General features: G+C 38.7%; 2 protein-coding genes across 7 annotated transcripts in view; one reads left to right on the plus strand and one right to left on the minus strand.

Moving 5' to 3' along the window:
- The window catches only part of TXNDC16 (thioredoxin domain containing 16), a 107099-nt gene extending 103462 nt beyond the window's left edge, over positions 1-3637 (minus strand). The window contains exon 1 of one of the 6 annotated variants that reach the window (XM_059373208.1): positions 3363-3637. The gene's annotated coding sequence lies outside the window, so the exon portion shown is untranslated. Of the gene's footprint in view, positions 1-3338 lie in introns of all 6 variants that reach the window. The other 5 variants (XM_059373207.1, XM_059373205.1, XM_059373204.1 and 2 more) reach the window with 5 other exon arrangements.
- A 244-nt stretch (positions 3638-3881) lies between these two features.
- The window catches only part of GPR137C (G protein-coupled receptor 137C), a 66056-nt gene continuing 48253 nt past the window's right edge, over positions 3882-21684 (plus strand). The window contains exon 1 of the mRNA XM_059373212.1: positions 3882-4588. Coding sequence (XP_059229195.1) covers positions 4175-4588 — 414 coding nt within the window. The 5' untranslated portion in view covers positions 3882-4174. The remainder of the gene's footprint in view (positions 4589-21684) is intronic.

Raw genomic sequence — 21684 nt, forward strand, 5'->3', positions numbered from 1 at the left:
GGCAGAGAGAGAGAGAGAGGAGGAAGCAGGCTCCCTGCTGATCAGAGAGCCCCATGCGGGACTCGATCCCAGGACCCTGAGATCATGACCTGAGCTAAAGGCAGCGGCTTAACCCACTGAGCCACCCAGGCGCCCCTAAATTAATTAAATATTAAAAAAAAAAAAAAAGTTGGTAGGGGCACCTGGGTGGCTCACTCGGTTAAGCAGTTCTTGATCTCAGTTTAATCCCCACATTGGGCTCCATACTGGACATGGAGACTACTTAAAAAAAAAGTTTGCAAAAAATGTGTGACATTTAACTAAGGACAAATACAAGAGAGTGACAAACACTGTGAGTTGGAACAATGAAGCTGTAGTACAAAAAGGGTTAAAGTTTGCAAATAGAAACACTAAATAAAAGGCAACAAAATTTGGGGGCTCTGGGGTTGCTAAGTCAGTTAAGCAACCAACTCTTGATCTCAGCTCAGGTCTTGATGTCAGGGTTGTGGGTTTGGCCCTGCACAGGGCTGCACGCTGGGCGTGAAGCCAACTTACAAAAAAAAAAAGGCAACAAAATTTTGCTCAGCACCAAAATACTGAGAGTCCCCAGAGGGCAACAAGGAGGAAGAATTTCAACAGAAAAACATTCATCTTCCTGCTAGTGAGGGGTAGGGGAAGGATCTGCCTTCACGTGTTCCACAGCTGGAGCAGCTGGTGACTCTCTACAGTTAGAACAATCCCATTTTGGGATTGGGTCCTGTTTATAATAATACTTGGCAAATAGTTTTTCTGCTTTGAAATGTTTGAAAGACCATTGTGCTAGAGTAATGTTCCCTCCTAGAAAACAATATTCAACCACTCTGCATTTGGACACATTTCAAATTTTAGAATATTAAGCAGCAAGCTTTTCTAGACGACCTTGGTTAGTTCCCCTTGATAGACTTAAATTTCCCTTATGATTAACCATAAAACTAAAAGTTTTCTCTCTCAAGAAAAAGAGGAAATTAACAACTATAAACCCTAAACAAATTATACCAAGTCTGTGGGCATCATTCTCTGAGAAAAGACACATTTCATATTTTGCAACAAATGGGGCGTATAATGCTTACAAACTTCCTGTAAGAACATTCTGGCAAAAATTAGCTTATAGTTTAATGCTACTACTGGAGAAAACCTGCTCATTGAACCAGATTTAAATAAACTCTTGATTAGATATCATCAAAGTTTATCATTTAAGAGGCACCTGGGTGGCTCTGTGGGTTAAACCTCTGTCTTTGGCTCAGGTCATGATCTCAGGGTCCTGGGATCGAGCCCCACATCGGGCTCTCTGCTCAGAAGGGAGCCTGCTTCCCCCCCCTCTTTGCCTGCCTCTCTGCCTATTTGTGACCTTTAAAAATGAAACAAAACAAAACAAACAAACGTTTATCATTTAAGATTCAATGGAAGCAATAAAAGGAATCAACCTCTCTCTACTTCAGAACTTCTTCAAGGCAGCTGGGGCAAATCACCTATCTACAGCCCTCATGCACGCCCAAAAGAGGAAGAGGGGGGAAAAAAACTATCTGGACATGCTCTGAAATAAAAAATTTAACAAGCAAAGACCTCAAACTAGTACCCATACTAGTTTGAGGTCTTTGCTAGTATGGGTACTATCCAGATGTTGTTTACCATAACTTTGAATAGAGAATAACAGAGAAAAAGAATAACCAGTTCATGGTGAAAGTCTATTCATGAATGAAATATGTATCTCATCATTATGGAAGATACAAAAATAGGCATGTCAGGGAACAGGAGGTTCTCCTGATTTTTTTGAATGCCTAAAATCACAAAACTCTTGAGTTCCTGCTCAATTTACAAGCTTAAGGGACACCTGGGGGGCCCAGTGCATTAAGCAGCTGCCTTCAGCTCAGGTCACGATCCCAGGGTCCTGGAATCAAGTCCTACATCAGGCTCCCTGCTCAGTGGGAAGTCTACTTTTCCCTTTCCCTTGCGCTCATGCTTGCTCTCTCTCAAATAAATAAAATCTTTAAAATATAGTAATTTCCCTTTTAATAAGCAAATTGCAGGGGCGCCTGGGTGGCTCAGTGGGTTAAAGCCTCTGCCTTCGGCTGGGGTCATGGTCCCAGGGTCCTGGAATCAAGCCCCGCATGGGGCTCTCTGCTCGGTCGGGAGCCTGCTCCCTCCTCTCTCTGCCTGCCTCTCTGCCTACTTGTGATCTCTGTCTGTCAAATAAATAAATAATATAATAAAAATAAAATCTTTAAAAAAAAAAAAAGCAAATTGCAAGCTAAAGCACACAACTGCTTAAGCAGACCTATTTCTTTCAACAAGTTGTACCCTGCTCTAGGCTACACTGTACACCCTGCTTAGCTGAATGTTTTATCTGAGAGATCCACATAATTACGCCAAGCCTAAACATCACAGTTTGTCAATATACCTATAAAGAATCCAAAACACTCAGCATCTGGTGCCTGGGTGAACCGCTGTCCCAGACTCTGCAGTACAAAATAGTCTTTAGTAAAGTTTCCTGTGGATCACTTAGCTAGGAAAGAAGGTAGCAAAACTCTTCTTACGCAAAGCATTAGGACAAAGAATGGTAAGTTACCGAAAGCTGAGTCTTAGTTGCACCAGTTAATGTAGCAGTGACTTTCAAAAGGATATTGAATTTGTGACGTGTCACTCACTCTAAAGAGAATATAAATTGTTTTCTCATCATCCTGCATTACTTTGCTCATTTTATTGCCAAACGCTAAAAAGAAAAAAAATCAGCAAATGTCGTCAGTCCAACACACGTTGGAAAATCTACTCCTCGCTATGTACAGCAATAACATAATATAGCATTTACTTTGCACCTCTCTGAGCCTCAAGAAGAGCGCCACCATCCACCCAGTACAGGACTAAGGATTGAAGGAATATATGTGGAATTTAAGCACAAACTACTCTACTTTTTTCTCCCTAGACATTCATCAGACTTAGCGTTCTTTTTCTGTCTTTTTCCCTACACTTGTGCTCAGAGCATCCTTTCCAATTCCTAGTTTCAAAGACCCACATTCTCCCTATTCACATCTCCTGTGGACATCCATCTCATCCTAAGATCATTCGTCCTCCCCCGAGGAAGAAGTTTGCTTAAAGCTTCATTTCACTCTCCCCACAAAGGGCTCACGTTTTTCTCGACGCTCATGCTGGGGGAAAAGAAGAAAGCAAAATGCCCCTCAGAAGGATGCAGGTGAGGCCCTTTTAAGCCAGACCCCAGAGCTCAGTGGCGTAGCCCTTGCTGGGGGACAGCCGCCAGGCTGAATCCCCATCCCGGCAGGCAGAAACCACAGCCCCTTCAAGGAAGGACCTCCGCTGCCACTCACCCTGCCCGAGACCTGCGGCAAGACCTACCCAGAAGAACCCAGGCGGTTCCCGCGGCCGACAGTTCCCGCCACGTGAAGAAGAGGCAGAAGGCGGGGCCCCTGCCGGCTGGCCGGCAGCGACGAACGGCAGCGCCTACCTACTAGGGTGCAGCACACCCAAGTCCAGCGCCTGCGGCCACCACCGCATGGTGGGGTCGGCCTGCTGAGCGAAAAAACAACCCCAAGGCTCCTCCCCCTCCTCGTGCTCCCTACGTGAGGCCTCTCCAACCAATGGGAAGCTCAGGGGGAGGAGCGAGAGCCGCCCCAGGTGACAGGCGACCACCGAGTCCTCCCGCCGGCGCGAGCTGGCCGTGCAGTTGCTGGGCCAATCGGCAATGTGGGTGGGGAGTAAAAGGGAGGGAGAAAGCGAGGAAAGCGGTTATCCAATCAGATCTTGGAGCCTTCGAGCGACGGGTCCTGTGGCCCGTGGCCTTCCGAGCGCGGTGCGCAGGGGGCGTGCCCGCCTGGGCCAATCGGCACGAGCCCACGGTGCGGAGCGAGCGCCTCAAATGCTCGGGTTTCTCAGCTGATTGTCTCCAGCCGAGAGTTGTTTTTTGCAGCTACGGAGCCGAGCCGCAGCAGGAGGAGCCGAGACCCCCCGGGGGGGCGGGGAGAGGAGGCGGGGTCCGGGGAGCCGCGGCTGCTCTGCGCGGGGCCCCGGGTCCTGTCACGGCGCTTCCTGGGGTTGGAGGTTGGGGTGGGTGGGGGGTAAGGGGGAAATCTTTCTCCCCCTCGACGACGGCTCTGAGTCCGGCCCCTTCCTTCCCGCTCTCTCTCTCCTGACCTCCAGCCCCCTCATGAGGGTGTCCGTGCCGGGTCCGGCTGCCGGCCGCGAGCCCTCGACGCCCGGAGGCGGAGGCGCCGTCGCTGCCGCCTCAGGCGCCGCGGTGCCGGGCTCAGTGCAGTTAGCTCTGAGCATCCTGCACGCCCTGCTCTACGCCGCGCTCTTCGCCTTTGCCTACCTGCAGCTGTGGCGGCTGCTCCTGTACCGGGAGCGGCGGCTGAGTTACCAGAGCCTCTGCCTCTTCCTCTGTCTCCTGTGGGCAGCGCTCAGGACCACCCTCTTCTCCGCCGCCTTCTCTCTCAGCGGCTCCCTGCCCCTGCTCCGGCCGCCCGCTCACCTGCACTTCTTCCCCCACTGGCTGCTCTACTGCTTCCCCTCCTGTCTCCAGTTCTCCACGCTCTGTCTCCTCAACCTCTACCTGGCGGAGGTAAGGCGGGAGGACCGGCATGCGGGGCCGGGCGGGTGAGCGGTGCTGCTGCGATCAACTCGGGCTGAGGATCGGCGGGAGGGCGGGAGGGGGAGGGGGACCGGGCAGTTCGAGGCGGACCCGAGAGCAGCTTGGGGAAACTGAGGCACGCCTGGAGTGTGCGCCAGTGTGCTCGCCCTAAACTTAAGCGGCGGATTGACTCGGTTCCTGAGAAGCTGGCGGGATTGAGTGAGTGAGAGTGTGGGTTCCGACAACTTAAAACAGGACAACCCTTTGTTCGGTGTTTTGGCCCTCCAAGGTAAGGTGTTGGTGGCACCAACAAAGTGGCATCGCAAGAAGTAGCAGCCCCGGTAGCTCTGCCGAAGCTGGACTGTGTTGAGAGAGGTTGGATGCTGAGGTAGCAGCAGCTCTGCTGAAGCTGGACTGCTGCCAGCCATTACGTCACCAGGCAGAGCTGTTCTTCTGCTATTGTTGCTGCGTTTCTTTTATTAGAAGCTTATATTTCCTCCTGCATCTCCTTTCCTGTGGCTCGATAAGCCTCAAAGAAATTCCGTTCGATAGTTCCCCAGCAGGGTTAATGATCAATAACCAAAGCCGAGGGTCAGTGTAAAGACCTCCATAAAGCTCTTAATGTTTGCCCCACTTGCTCCGAGCTTTGGCTATTTATCCTGCCTCTTACAGCCTACTGGGGTTTTCTTGGAGCTAATTAAGATAGAAAATACTAGCTTAACCTGTGACTGTTGCAGAAACAAACCACTAAACTGTTTTTGCAATAACTTGCTTAATAGCTGGAACCTAATCACACCCCCTTTCTCTCTTATGGGGAATTGCTGGTTAGATTGCATTGTTCTGCAGCGCTTAGGTATTTGACCCATTTCAAACAGGTTTGAGAGTGTAAGGTTGTCAATCAGGTGTGTCAGCTAGTGGCATTTAAGCCACAGAATTTTGAGAATCGCCCAAAAACCCTCCCTTCCCCCTCCCCCCACTTAAAAAAAAAGACTTGAGGAGGGAAGGAAACAAGGTGACATCATATGCTTAATACTGACTAATATAGAACAATATTGGTCTATGCAGCTAATCCTCTCAAAGGCTTTTGGAGGTGATGAGAATTAACATAGTTCTGAGCAAAAGTAAAAAAAAAAAAAAACATTTGAGGCAGATTGTTTATATTTCCTTCATAAACCCAACTCTTTTCTCCTATAATAGATGGAAAGTAGAATGCATAATTTTCAAATTACAGTCATAACTTCAGCTTTTTACCACATTAAAAACAACAGTTGAAAATAAATAACAAAACTAATTTAACTTGAATTCTTTTTCTTCCCCATACTTTGGAAGTCCAAGCAAAAATAAGGCAAAACCCAAACATTGAAAAGCAAAAATTTAAAAAAAAAAAAAAAAAAAAAAAAAAAAACCATGGGCAATCATAAGCCAAATAATTATGCCAGAGTCCTGCCACTTATTTGATGATGCTCTTATCTTGTAGTTGTTGTTAAAGCTGTTATAGCATTTCTGTCCTTTATAGTTAAATTTATACATTGTATTCTTCCCGACACCATTTCTGATAGAATACCAGTGACCTCTCATTACTGAAGTTTAACTCTAGCTTCAGATATAATTTACCTGAAAGTGACCAGTGATCCTTATGCCATATGCATCAGATAATTTGTTTTTTTTGTTTTTCCCCTATACATTTTGACTTATAAAATTATATTAATGATTCCTGTAAAATAGTAGGCATTTCATAAAGTAACTAAACACTCTTTTTTTACAGTTTCGGAGAAATAAGTTATGCCATAGGGCATAAATCTTAAGGATACAGACATGAAATTTTATGTATGCTTACATTCATGTTACCACCGGGATTAAGATAAACTGCATTTCTGGTGCCCCAGGATATTCCCTTGTGCCCTCTCCCAGTCACACTTCTCACCTTGAGGTAATCACAAAGTGGCTAAACACTGTTGCAATAGAAAAAGCATTTATAGTTAAGCTTAAAATTCTAAAAGTATGCTTCTACAGCATAAACTGCATGATATCTAGATTGAGTTTTCATACTTTTAATGACTGATATTCCAAGAGAAGATTTTAAGTGTCTAAAAGTCTTCCTGTTAAATGAATCTTTTGTGTGATGTCATTTTTCAAAAGGCAATAAAACTCAATAAACCTAGAAAATATAATTGGAAAAGATAGATTAAGGCTTTTTCCTTTCACAGTGTCTCCTAAAAAGAGTGTAGTTTGTCTATACTCGTCTTTTCATGATCACATTAACAATTTTAAGACCCATAACTATACTTAACAAATTTTCAACTGTTTAAAGAGTGCTGTCTTGACCAGAAATCATTTCCCTATTCATGAGAAAAAAATCCAGAGGAATCTGTATTTAAAAGAGTATTTGAATTTAAATTTTTATATCAGTTCCAAGTAACTGAAAGTATACTTTCATTGATCATTCTGAATTAATGAAACTCTTTCAGTAAGTTCGTGGTATTACAGAAGTATGGTAAGGAAAATCTATCTGGTGACAACAAAACTAACTTGACTTTTTTTTTTTTTAACTAAAGGGCTCTATATCTGTTTCAAATAGTTGTACTTCTAGATTACCAAATCACTCTGTTTTTACTATCTGTCATTAAATACCAATTACATTTTGTTTTTGGCCTCTTTAAAGCATTTGTTACACACATTTCTTATAATTAAAAACATTCTAACTTTAAGGACTTACTTACAAAGAACCATGGAGCAGAATACAAATAAAGTTAGAAAAACAACTATTACTCCTTTGAATGCATTTTGATGGTTCTTCTAACACTCATTAAGTTTTCGAAAAGTTAAGACTGCCTAAATCACTCTTTTGTTGACTACACTTGAGTGGAATTGAGATAAGGAGAAGTAACCCTTCTGAAATAATTAGACTTTTCAACTTAATCTCCTGGAAGCAGATACTTGAGGGGGGGAAAATCCCACTGTACACTAATCTAAAAACACCTACTGAACTTTTTTTGGCATGATCAATAGAACCTGTACTTTACTAGAGAAAGGTTCTACTCCTGTACTTTGACCAGAAAAGACTTCAATCTTTAAAACAGATAATCTGAAGAAACTGATGTTACCTACCACTGGAATAAGTAAAAGGACTTAAGATAAGAGTTAATAGTATACTGCCTTTTGAGTATTATTATATATCCCAAAATCAATGAATTCATTTTCAAGGCCCATATTGACATTTTTTCTCACAGTTTTGTAGCATGAATGCCACTTGTTTAATCAGGATAAATATGGTGACTTAATCACAATGCCAAAATGCCCCAATGCCAGCTTGGAAAATTAAATTGAGAATCTTAATCTCTTATATTCATGGATGCTATCACTGTTCTGACAATGAATACATTCTTCCAAATACTGGTGATATGTCAAATAATGTGTAGTTTAATTTACATATACTTGGGTTTCATTATAATGTTCTGTGATTTGTCGCAAAAGCATTTGATCACCTAACATGGAAACTCCTTAAGATTAAGTTAATTTATTATATTTTTATCTCATAGCAACTAGATCAATGGTGAATATATTATCAAAAGATATTCTTGAAAAGGCCAAAACTAGAAAATATTTAGCCATCTAAAATTTGGGGGTTAACTTGATTTTGATGAACATTTTGTGGTAAATTATTTGTGTACTTTCTGGGATCTTTATATTTTTGCCTTAAAGATTGCCTGTTGGTATGAATGCTAAGATTCTCTTAGATTATCATGATTTAATTGGATTAAAGTTAATTTTTATTACAACGGGTAAAGTATTACTAATAAAGACACTTGAATATATCAAGTTTTGCTTGGCAAAACTATTTTTGCATCACAACAAATGGCCCATAGTAATTAGGTCTTTGCTAATTTGGCTTCAACAAATCCTGTTAAATAAGTCTGTAAAACAAGTAAGTTTCACATCATGACTCAATTACTATTTGCTGGAAATAGTGATTTAGTTCAATGCTGGATTTTTATAACCGTTGTCTTCACAACCACCATGATTAGGTAGATACAAACAGGGTGTGATTTGTCCAAGGTTATTGGGCTAATATGTATCAGATATAAAGCTACCATATACCCAAAGGCTATAAACCTTATCAAGTGATCCATTCTTATGAACTTTCCTGGCTACCATCCACTCTGTAATATTTAGTGCTTTACTATTTCATTTGCTTTCCCACTTTCCCCATTTCAAACCTTCTCCCTCCAACAAACTATTTCTTGCCCCTTCATTCTCAGCATATGACTCTCAGCTCCTAGTTTATAGAAGAAACCAGGGCCATCTGGCTGAACAAAGATTCAGAAAAATACCTTAAAATGCTGCAAAGAGTATTTAATATTTTCAATGAATGATTGAGCTAATAAGTGAGGAAGTTCCTCAGAAGCAAGAAACCACACACACACACAAAAGAAATGAATGCAGAATGATACCACAGATGTTTGTCTTGGGGGTAGGAGTGGTTATTAGCTGCTTCCTGCTGGCTTAAAGGCTGGATTTTAAATTTTATGTGTTGGGAATCTGGGAAGGTGACATTGGAGGCAATATCTTACGGTGAGGTCTGATCAGAGACTTCATTTCCCTCCAACTTAATCCCAGAATTCTCAAAGTGTATATCTTCAGTGGATGGGCTTAGAAAAATAAGCAGATTCCCAAAGGTTAATGATGGTCTTTTGCCTATCTCTGCCTTGGTTCTGGGTGAAGGAGGTACATATTGGGAAAGAAAAGTCTCCCCTGAGAATGTGTAACGAGTTTATTCTCACACAAGTTTAAAGCCTAAATTCACACCACTTCTCTGACCTTGGAGGAAAAAATAAATAAACCCCAATCTGAAAATGTAGTTTAATGATATCCAGGCTTGGTAGTAACCTCAAGAACTTGGAAGGAGCCAATGCAAATCATTTGTTGAGGAGTATAATTTAAACCCAGAATCCTGACAGATAAGATTTTATAGAACATGAGCTCAGAATGAAATAGTACACTATGGAATCTACCTACAAAAATTAAAGATATTAGAATTATCAAATACATAATATAAAATATTTATGTGAATTAAGAAAGTGAACAGTATTGATATATAATTTTAGAAAGTTAACTAGACACATTTGGAAATAAATAATTTTAAATTAAAAATGTAATTAAAATTAAAAATTGAAATGAATGGTTAAACAAATTAAACGAGAAGAAATAAATGGCAGGGCCCAGGTTGAGCATCTGACTCTTGATTTTGGCTCAGGTTGGGATCTCAGTGCCATGGGCTCCATGCTCAGTCCAGTCAGCTTGGATTCTCTCTCTTTACCTCTCCCTCTCCTGCTCCTCCCCCAACTCATGTCCCACCTTTCTCTCTCTCACTCAAAATCTTTTTTTTTTTAATTTTATTTATTTATTTGAGAGAGATCACAAGTAGGCAGAGAGGCAGGCAGAGAGAGAGAAGGGGAAGCAGGCTCCCCGCCGAGCAGAGAGCCTGATGTGGGGCTCGATCCCAGGACTCTGAAATTATGACCTGAGCCGAAGGCAGAGGCTTAACACACTGAGCCACCCAGGCACCCCTCACTCAAAATCTTAAAAGAAACTACTCAGGAGCTGAGAGTAAAATCACTCAGAATATAGCCCAGAAAATAAATAAATAAATATGAACAAAGGATTGAGGGAGAATGAAAATAGAGTAAGCAAGTCCAATATATGCTAACTGGAATTTCAGAGATTTTTTTTTTTTAAGATTTTATTTATTTGACGGACAGAGATCACAAGTAGACAGAGAGAGAGGAGGAAGCAGGCTCCCTGCTGAGCAGAGAGCCTGATGCGGGGCTTGATCCCAGGACCCTGAGATCATGACCTGAGCCAAAGGCAGAGGCTTTAACCCACTGAGCCACTTAGATGCCCCTCAGAGAAATTTTTCAAAAGAATAATGACTTACGGTTTGCCAAAATTTATGAAAGAAACCAAGCCCCCAAATCCAAGACAGTCTAAATGAAAATAAACACAAAGTAAAACTTCAAAATAACAAAGACAAAATATTTTTAAAACAAGTAGAATGGCTAAAATAACACAAGAAATAACAACTATTGGTGAAGATGTGGAGAAAAAGGAACTCTCATAGACTGTTTTGGGGACTGTAAACTGGTGCAGTCACTATAGAAAGCAGTATGGAGGTTTCTCAAAAAAAATTAAAAATAGAACTGTCTTAATCAGTAACTCCACCACTGGGTATTTACCCAAAGAATACAAAAACACTAATTCAAAAAGATATATGCACTCCCATGTTTATTGCCACATTGTTTACAATAGCCAAGACATGGAAACAGCCCAAGTGTCCATCAATGGATGAATGGAGAAAGAAAATGTGTATATATATACAATGGAATATTATTCAGCTTAAAAAAAATAAAATCTTGTCATTTACAACAACAAGGTTGGATCTAGAGGGTGTAATGCTAAAGGAAATAAGTTAGAGAAAGACAAATACAATATGATTTCATTCATATGAGGAATTTAAGAAACAAAACAAATGAGCAAAGAAAAAAGAGGGAGACAAACCAAGAAACAGACTTCACTATAGAGAACAAACTAATGGTAACCAGAGGGGAAGTGCATGGGGGAATGGGTGAACTAGGTGAAGGAGATTAAGAGTACATTTATCATGATGAGTATGAGTAATATATAGAATTCCTGAACCACTATACTGTATTGTACCTGAAACTAATATAACATTGATAACTAATACTGGAATTAAAATAAACATAATATCTATTAAATTTTTTTAAAACTAGACAGAATATATTACTAACAAAGAAAGAAAATTAGTTTGAGTGTTGACATTTCATTAACAACTAAAGAATTCAGAAGACAGTGAAACATATCAAAATGCTGAGAAAAAAAAACAGCAACATAAAATTCTATCCACAATGAAACTACTAACAATAAGGGTGAAATAAAAGCCTTGTCAGGAGGGACATCAGCAAGATGGTGGAGTAGTAATCCTGGACTCCCTTCCCCTTGCAAACAGACCAATTCAGCAATAATTCACAAATTCCCTTTGTGAGAAATCCAGAAACTAACTGAAAGGCTCATGCACCCCAGGTGAAGACAAAAACCACAGTCACTAAAATGAGTAGGGAAACCAGTCCCTGACCCCAGTGCAATATCTTATAACTGGGAAGAGACCTCCTAGCACTCAGCTTCTTTCAGTGGAAGAAAAGTGTTTATTCACTCATCCAGCACCCTAACTTTCCCTAGGGTGTTCCCCAAATGTTAAGCTTCTGTCTTTCCAGTCTTAGAGTTCTATGGGTCCAATATAGTCTAACCACCTGGGGGGAAGAACAGAGATAGCTATTTGAACTAGAAGGCGGCATAGCTTCCCTCCCAAATTTCAGCACAGATCAAGCAAAACAGAACTACAACTTCCTACATTTCCCTGGAGAGAAAAAGAATTGGTAGAGGCCCCCAAAGTCTCTATACAAGCTGATTAGTGAGGGCCATCTTCTGTATAAGGACATTCTGTGAAGACTAGGAGAGGTGTCTCTTTCATCTTTTGCATAGCCACCAATACAGAAAGTCAAGAAAAATGAATAATCAGGCAAAGCTGTTCCAAACAAATCAGCAAGATTCTCTTCAGAAATCTTAATAAAACAGCATTATATGATTTGCTTGACAGAGAATTCAAAGTAACTACTATAAAGATGCTAACTAAGGTTGAGAACAAAGCATGAACAATTTCGCCAAAGGATGAGAATTTCAAAAGAGAGAGAAAATATTTTAAAAGTACAAAATGGAAATCATGGAGCTGGAAATAAAATCTGATGTGAAAAATTCATTTGAGGGGTTCATCAGCAAACCAATCAAATGAAAGAAAGGATCAATGAACTCAAAGACAAGTCACTAGAAATAATTTAGTCAGAAGAGCAAAAAGAAAATAGAATGAAGAAGAATGATAAAGCTAAAGAGACTTATGGTACACCATTACACAGACCAATATATGCATTGAGTCTCAGTTGGAAAAGAGAGAAATGACCAGAAAGCTTATTCAACGAAATAATGGCTGAAAAGTTCCAAATCTGAGGTAGAAAATGGACATCCAGATCCAACAAGCCAAAAGACCATTAAAGAGAGGAATCCAAAGAAATCCACACCAAGACAAATTATAATCAGATTGTCAAAGTCAAAATGATTTTTGAAAGCAAAGAGAAAAATAGATACTTGTCACATACAAGGGAATCCATAAAGGACTATATGCAGATTTTCCAGGAGAAATCCTGCAGGCCAGAAAAAAGTGGGATGATCTATTCAAGTGCCAAAAAACAAAAACAAAACAAAACAAAACAAAAAAAAAACTACCAACCAAGAATAATATTTATTTTGCAAAACTATTCTTTAGAAATTGGAAAAATGATGACTTTCTCCAATAAAAGCTGGAGGAGTTCATCACCACTAGACCTGCCTTAGAAAAGATGCCAAAGAGAATTCTTCAAGTTAGAACAAAAGGATGCTAAAAAGCAACACAATAGCATAAGTATGAAACTTGTTGGTAAAGATAAATATATAGACAAATACAGAATATTGTAATGGCAGTTATTAAATCACTTTTAATTCCAGTATAAGTGTTAGGAAAAGAATATTAAAATAACAGTGAAAATGTTAAAAGATACACAAAATAGATACAAATTGTGACAAAAAGTGTTAGGGGGAGAAGTTAAAGTGGAGAGTTTTTGTATACAATTGAACTTAAGTTATCAGCTTAAAATAAACTTATTAACTATAAGATTTTTTGTCTATTCCAAGGTAACTACACATATGCACATATAAAAACCTATGAAAGTTATACAATAGAAAAAGGAAAAGGAGGGGTGCCTGGGTGGCTCAGTGGGTTAAAGCCTCTGCATCGGCTTGGGTCATGATCTCAGGGTCCTGGGATCAAGCCCTACATCGGGTTCTCTGCTCAGCCGGGAGCCTGCTCCCCCCCCCCACCCCCTCCTGCCTCTCTGCCTACTTGTGATCTCTGTCAAATAAACAAATAAAATTAAAAAAAAAAAAAAAAAAGAAAAAGGAAAGGAATCAAAGCATATCAATACAAAAAAATCAACAAATCATAAAGGAGGATACCAAGTGATGAAAAGACAGAAGAATGACAAGACTAACTAAATATCAACAAATGGCAAAAGTAAATCCTTCCTTATTAATAATTACTTTTACTGTAAGCAGATTATGGGTGCCTGGGTGGCTCATTCTTTTAAAACTCTTGATTTCAGTTCAGATCATGATCTCAGGGTTATGAGATCAAGCCTGGCATTGGGCTTCATGCTCAGCAGGGAGTCTGCTTGAGATTCTCTCCCTCTCCCTTTGCTCCTCCCCCCATTCACACACACACACACACACACACACACTCTCTCTCTCTCTCTCTCTCTATATATATATATATATAAAATAAATCTTTAAATAAATAAATAAATTTACATGGATTAAACTCCCCAAATTGCTTAGAGTTCCTGAATGGATTGAAAAAAAATAAAATACCCAACTATATACTGTCTGCAAAAACTTACTTTAGATTTAAAGATACACATAAACTGAAAGTGAAGGGATAGAAAAGTATGTTCCATAAAAATAGTAACCAAAAGAGAACAGTGGTGGCTTTAAGGCAAAATAGACTTTAAGTCAAAATTTGTGATAAGGGGCAAAGAAAGACATTTTATAACAATAAAAGGGTCAATCCACCAGGAAAATATAACAATTATGTATACATCCAACGTCAGGATATCTAAATATGTAAAGCAAATACTGACAGAACTGAAGGAAGAAATACACAGAAATAACATAATAGAGACTTCAATACCACATTTTTAATAATGGATAAAACATCCAGACAGACAGTGGGGCATCTGGATGGATCCGGGAGTTAAGCATCTGCCTTCAGTTCAGGTCATGATCTCAGGGTCCTGGGATTGAGCCCTATGTTGGGCTCCCTGCTCAGTGGGAAGCCTGCTTCTTCCTCCCCCTCTGCTTCTGCATGTGTGCACACTTGCTCTCTCTCTCTCTCTCTCAAATAAATACATAAAAATCTTTAAAAAACGAGAGAACATCCAGACAGAAGATCAAAAAAGACACGAAGCACTAGAGTAAACTGTACAACCAAATAGACCTGACACACATATACAGAACATTTCACCCAATAACAACAGAATACACACTTTTCTCAACCACAATATGGATCCTTCTCCAGGGTAGATGATATGTTAAATCACAAAATAAGTCTTAGCAAATTTAACAAGTTTGCAGTCATACCAAGTGTCTTTTCTGACCACAATAAAATGAAACTAAAAACTGACTGTAGAAGTAAAACTGAAAAATTCACAGCTATGTGGAAATTAACACACCCTTGAACAGCCACTGGGTGAAAGAAGAAATAAAAAAAGGAAATTAGAAAATATCCTGTGGCAAAGGAAAATACAACATACCAAAAATTATGTGAACAAAAGTAGTACTGAAAGGGAAGTCTGTACTATAAATGCCTACATTAACAAAGAAGAAAGATCTCAGATCTCAGCCTAAACTTACACCCCAAGGAGCTAGGAAAATAAAACAAACTAAGCCCAAAGTTAGTAGAATGAAGGAAATAACGAAGATCAGAGGAGAAATAAATGAAAGAGAGAATAGAAAAACAATGGAAAAAGTTAATGAAAGAGTTGGATTTTTAAAAAGATAATTTTTTTAACAAACTCTCAGCTAGACTATGGGAAAAAAATTAGAAGCAAAAGAAGAGAAATTACAACTGATGCCACAGAAAAAGGATCATAAAAGATACTATGAACCATTATACACCAACAAACCAACAAAATGGATAAATATTGGGAAATGTAAAACCTACTAGCACTGAATCATAAAGAAATAGAAAATCTGAAAAACAATGCTGGAGAGTGCATCCATAATCAAAAACCTCCCAACAGAGCTTAGACTAAGATGACTTCACTGGAGAATTCCACCAAACATTTAAAGAAGAATTAATTCCAGCTTTTCAAAAACACTTCTAAAAAATTGAAAAAAACACTTCGTAACTCATTTTATGGGGCCAGCATCACCCTGAGACCAATGCCAGACAAAGACAACACATTAAAAGAAACCAACAGGCTAATATCCTGATAAATATAGATGCAAAAATCCTCAAAAAAATATGAGCAAATAATCCAATAGCACTTTAAAAGGATCACAAACCAAGTGGGATTTACTTCTGGCATGCAAGAATGGTTCAATATAGGAAAATCAATTAATATGATGTACTACATTAACAGAATAAAGGATAAAAGTGATCATTTCAATAAATACAGAAAAGAATTTGACAAAATTTAATATTCTTTTGTGATAAAAAACTCTCAGCACAGTAGGAATAAAGGAAATTACCTCAACATAATAAAGGCCATGTATAAAATGCTATGAATAAATTTCATACATCTTGAGATATTGCCTAATTTCCCTTTGGGTTTCCTTTTTGACCAACAGTTGTTCAAGAGTGTGTTGTTTAATTTCCAAAGAGTTGTGAATTTTCCATTTTCACTTCTGCTATTGAAAAATATAAGGAACATAAAAATTTAAGTATATAAAATATAAGGGAATACAGAAAGTGTTCATTCATTGCATACAACTTCCAACAACAGGGTACACTTTCTTTTTATTAACACTTGGAATATTTTTAGAAATTGATCACATGAGGGGCACCTGGGTGGCCCTATCAGTTAGGCATCTGCTTTTGGCTCAGGTCATGATCTCTAGGTCCTAGGATGGAGCCCCACATCAGGTTTCCTTCTCGGTGGGGAGTCTGCTTCTCTCTCTCTCTTCCTTTGCCCCTCCCCACCGCTTTCTCTCTCTCTCTTAAAAAATCTTAAAAAAAAAAAAAAGAAGAAGAAGAAGAAGAAACTGTCCACATGCTAGAACATGAAAGTAACATTAACAAGTTAGAGACAGTGAGACAGTGATTGAGAGGGTATCTCAAATTTACCAGATAGCTGTGCCTATATCCCATCTCCATAAATGGGGAAGAATGCCGATCCCATAGGGTTGTTATGAGAACTAAATGATACCAAATTCAGAAAAAAAATATTTTAAAAAACTGCAAATATCTCTTATGAACATAGATGTAAAAATTCTTAGCAAATGAAATCCAAAAATTTACATAAAAGATAACATATCCCGACCAAATAAGTTTTATCCCAAGAATGCAACATTGGTATAACATTCAACAATCAATGTAATAAACCTTATTGACAGTGTAAAGGAAAAAATCATATCATCTCACTAAATGTAGAAAAAAGAATCTGACAAAATTAAACAAACATGATTTTTTAAAACTCCACTAGGCTAAAGAGAAATTCCTGAATTGAACAAAGGATATCCACAAAAAACCTACATCAGACATTATACTTAATAATGAAAGATTGAAAGATTACTCCCACACCTGGCTGGCTTAGTTGGTGGAGCATACAACTCTTGATCTTAGGATCATGAGTTTGAGTCCCACACTGAGTGTGAAGATTACTTTAAAAAAAAAAGAAGAACAACAACAAAGATTGTTCTCCCTAGGACAAGAAGAAGGTACTTTCACTTCTTGTCCTTCCCATTATGCTGAAGATTCTAGCCATTGCAATAAAATAAAATAAAAATTACAGAGACGGGGCACCTGGGTGGCTCAGTCAGTTTAGCATCTGGCCTCAACTCAGGTCAAGATCCCAGGGTCCTGAGATGGAGCCCCAGGGGTATGGGCTCCCTGCTTAGTGGGGAATCTGCTTCTCCCTCAGCCCCTTCCCCTGCTCATGCTCTCTCTCACCCTCTGACAAATAAATAAAATCTTTTTTAAAATTACAAAGAACATTAAAAAATAATTCAATTAAAATATGGGCAGAAGACATGAACAGACATTTTTCCAAATAAAACACATAGATGGCCAACATACGCATAAAAAGATGTCAACATCACTAATTATCAAGGAAATGCAAATCAAAATCACAATGAGGTATCACCTCACACCCATCAAAATGGCTAAAATCAAACTGAAGAAACAACAAGCATTGACAAGGGTGCAAAGAAAAAGGAATCCTCATGCCCTGTTTGTGGGAGTGATGTGGCCACTGTGGAAAACAGTATGAAGGTTCCTCAAATTAAAAATAGAACGATTATATTATTCACTCCTAGGTATTTGCACAAAGAATATGAACGAATACTGGGTAATTACCCAAAGAATATGAAAGAATAAAAAAACACTAATTTGAAAAGATAAATGCACCCTATGTTTATTATAGCATTATTTACAATAGCCAAGATATGGAAACAGCTCAACTGTCCATCACACATTCCATATATATTACATAAATTCCATACACACATATTCCATTGTGTGTATATATATATGTATATGTGTGTACACACACACACACACAGGAATATTACTCAGCCATAAAAAAGAATGATATCTTGCCATTTGCAACAATATGGATGGATCTAGAGGGTATAATGCTAAGTAAAGTATGACAGAGAAAGACAAACTTCTAAATAATTTTACTCATATGTGGAATTTAAGAAGCAAGGCAAAGAAAAAAAGAGACAAACCAAAGAACAGACTATTAACTACAGAGAACAAACTGATGGTTACCAGGGGGTAAGTGAGTTGGGGGGGATGGATGAACTAGGTGAAGGGGATTAAGAGTGCACTTACCATGATGAGCACTGAGTAATATATAGAATTTTTGAATCACCATATTATACACCTGAGGCTAATGTATCACTGTATATTAACTATACTGGGGTTTAAATAATTTTTTAATTAGAAAGAAAGAAGCAAAATTATCTCCATTTGTAGGTAATGTGATTATTTAGGCAAAAATCCTAATTAATCAACAAAAAATTGTTGTAGGTAATAAGTGAATCTAAGAAGCTTGTGGTTTATGACTATATTTTATATTCTAGCAGAAAACAATTGGAAAATGAAATAAAAATAATTCCATTTACAATAGTGCCTCCTAACAATAGATGTGCAAATCCTCTGTGATGGGAAACTACTGAAAGAAATTAAAGAGAGCAAGATATACCCTGGAAAGCTCATTACTTTTAAGATGTCACTTGCCTCCCAAATTCATCTATGTATACAATGCAGTCCCCATTAAAATATCAGCAGAATTTTTTGGTAGCAGTTGCCAAGATGATTTAAAAGTGTATTGGGGGGGCTCCTGGGTGGCTCAGTGGGTTAGGGCCTCGCCTTTGACTCTGGTCATGATCCTGGTCATGGGGTCCTGCTTAGCAATGGGCTCTCTGCTTAGCAGGAGTCTGCTTCCCCCTCACTCTCTCTCTGCCTGTCTTCTCCCACCTTGTAATCTCTCTCTCTCTCTCTCTCTGTCAAATAAATAAATAAAATCTTTGAAAAAAAGAAAAAATGTATGGGGGCGGGCACCTGGAGTCCTGCATCATGCTCCCTGCTCAGCGGGGAATCTGCTTCTCCCTCTTCCTGTGCCCCTCTCCCTAGCTCATGCATGCACTTTCTTTCTCTCTCTCAAATAAGTAAATAAAGTCTTTTTAAAAATGTATGTGGAAATACAAAGGACTTACAATAGCTGAGACAATTTTGAAAAGAAATGAAGTTGGAGAATCATACTACCTTATGAGAATGGAGAATCATACCTTATGGAGTTGGAGAATCATACATACCTTATTTTAGGACTTATTAAAGCTATAGTAATCAAGACATTATAATGCTGGGGGAAAATAGATACATAGATCAATGGAGCAAAATAAATCAGAATTAGAACCACACGTATATAGTTAATTTATTTTTTTTTAACCAAGTGGTTCCAGCCTTATCTTATACTATGTTCCTCCTTATCCCTCACCACTCCAGCCACACTTAGCATTCTTTCAGTCCTTTGTACTTGTCATTTCCCTTCTACCACAAAACGTTTCCATATTCTTTTCCCTCTTCTTAGAATACTGTTTTCTCTGCTTAGTTAACTCTCAGCTCCAGGGTGACACTTCTTCAGAAAAGACTTCACCCCAGCTATCCAACCAGATTAGATTCCAAAATTATAGACTCTCAGAGCATTAAGCTCCTTTCCTTCATATTATTTGTACGTGGCAATTTTATATTTGTGTGACTTATTTGTGGGAGCTTACTAGACTGTAAGTATTATAGGAATCCTAAGGACCAAATCTGTTCTTGCTGTATCCCTAGCACTGAAATTAACAACTGGCATGTATTGGGTGTTTAATAAATATTTATTGAATGAATGAAGCCATTATTCACCATATCTTAAATATTCTGGAGTAAAGGAATTCCTGAATATGTAATTTCACAGCAGAACTTTCCCTACCCATATTTTCTTTTTTTTTTTTTTTCTCTTTTTCCACTTATCTACCTCCTCCCCTCAAAAAGAACATTTGCTTTAAAACAGAGGTCCCAAATTCCTTAGAGAGCCCTGGTCAGTTCCATTTGAGAGATAGCAGGGAGGAGAGGTGTCTGTAGCCAACTAGACAGCACATATCTAAAGAGGACAGCCACATGAATTCAGTTGCAGCTGTGAGCTGGCATTGCCAAATCATCTGATTTTTCATAAGAAATCAAAGTTTGGGTTTTTTAATTTTTTTAAGATTTTATTTACTTATCTAACAGAAAGAGAAAGTGAGAGACAAAGCATGAGCAGGAGGAGGGGCAGAGGGATAAGCAGACTCCCCCCTGACCAGGAAGTCTACCATGGGGCTTGACCACAGGACCCTGGAATCATGACCTGAGCCAAAGGCAGATGCTTAACCAACTAGGCCACCCAGATGCTAAGAAGTTTGGATTTCTTTAAATGTGGTATCTACTTTTTAAATAATGACAGGATATTGAAGTATTGTTCAAAATACCACAGACTAACATTGGATAAGCCAAACAAAACATTTGTGGGTCAAATCCAACCCCTGGGCTACTAATCTGTATTTTCTCCAACTCGTTTTACTTCTATGTTATCTTGCTTAAAGGAACAAAACAAATCAACACAATCTTGTCCTTATAATTTCCATAAAACAAAGCTGAATAACATTTAATACCCATTAACATTAGTTAAAATGAACTCTAAGTAACGCACATTTTAACTTAAGGGAAATTTATGGTGTTCTAACTCTGATCAAATATATTTTTTTAAAAAGTACCACATATCACATGACATAGCATTGATGCTTGCCTCCCTCCACTACACTACATATTGTTTAGACCAGCCTCTACTGTACATATATTTTGAGGAAGATTTTGCATGTGCTTAAGCATCCGGTACTGTTATGTATATGATAGATCCATTGATTTGTATAGTTGAGCGAATTCACGGAGTTTAAAAGAAATGTTTCCTTCTTTCTATCTCCACAAATAAAATCAGAATCTCTAACTCAGCAAAGTAGAACTTTTCACCTAATTTGTTTTAAATAAAGACAAACTTTTATAAATTAAGTGTCCTTGTTATCTTTTAATTTTAACTTTGTTAAGAGATCTGTTTAAAGTAGTATAACTTTAGTAACCCTCAACTAGATGTCTGGTAATCTGAGTTCTAGTCCAAATTCCATTTTACTTGACTAATTGATGTTTGCCAAATTACTATTTTTCTGGGCCATTTGTTTAATTTCTAAAGTGATTAGTTTCCTTAATATCCAAGACATCTTTAATTCTAATAGTTTGACATTAATAAAGCAATCTAGATTTTGAAGGTTTTATTTTTTTTAAGATTTTATTTATTTATTTGAGAGACAGAGAATGCAAGTGCACAAGCAGGGTGTGGGGGGAGGAGCAGAAGAGAGAGAAGCAGACTCCTCACTGAACAGGGAGCCGGTTGGGGGCTCCATCCCAGGACCCTTAGATCATGACCTGAGCCAAAGTCAGACACTTAATCAACTGAGCCACCCAGGCCACCCCTAGAATTTGAGGCTTTTAAAAAAGAAAAACTTTTCTTACTTTCTGAACCAATTTTAAGATTTAATACAGTGTGAACTGTGAATTCTGAGTTGTGAATACACTGTGAATTCTATCTCTGAGATACAAATGCCCATTTTATTTATTTTTTAATTGATTT

This window comes from Mustela nigripes, chromosome 13, assembly GCF_022355385.1.
Source record: "Mustela nigripes isolate SB6536 chromosome 13, MUSNIG.SB6536, whole genome shotgun sequence".
NCBI classification, from domain to species: Eukaryota; Metazoa; Chordata; class Mammalia; order Carnivora; family Mustelidae; genus Mustela; species Mustela nigripes.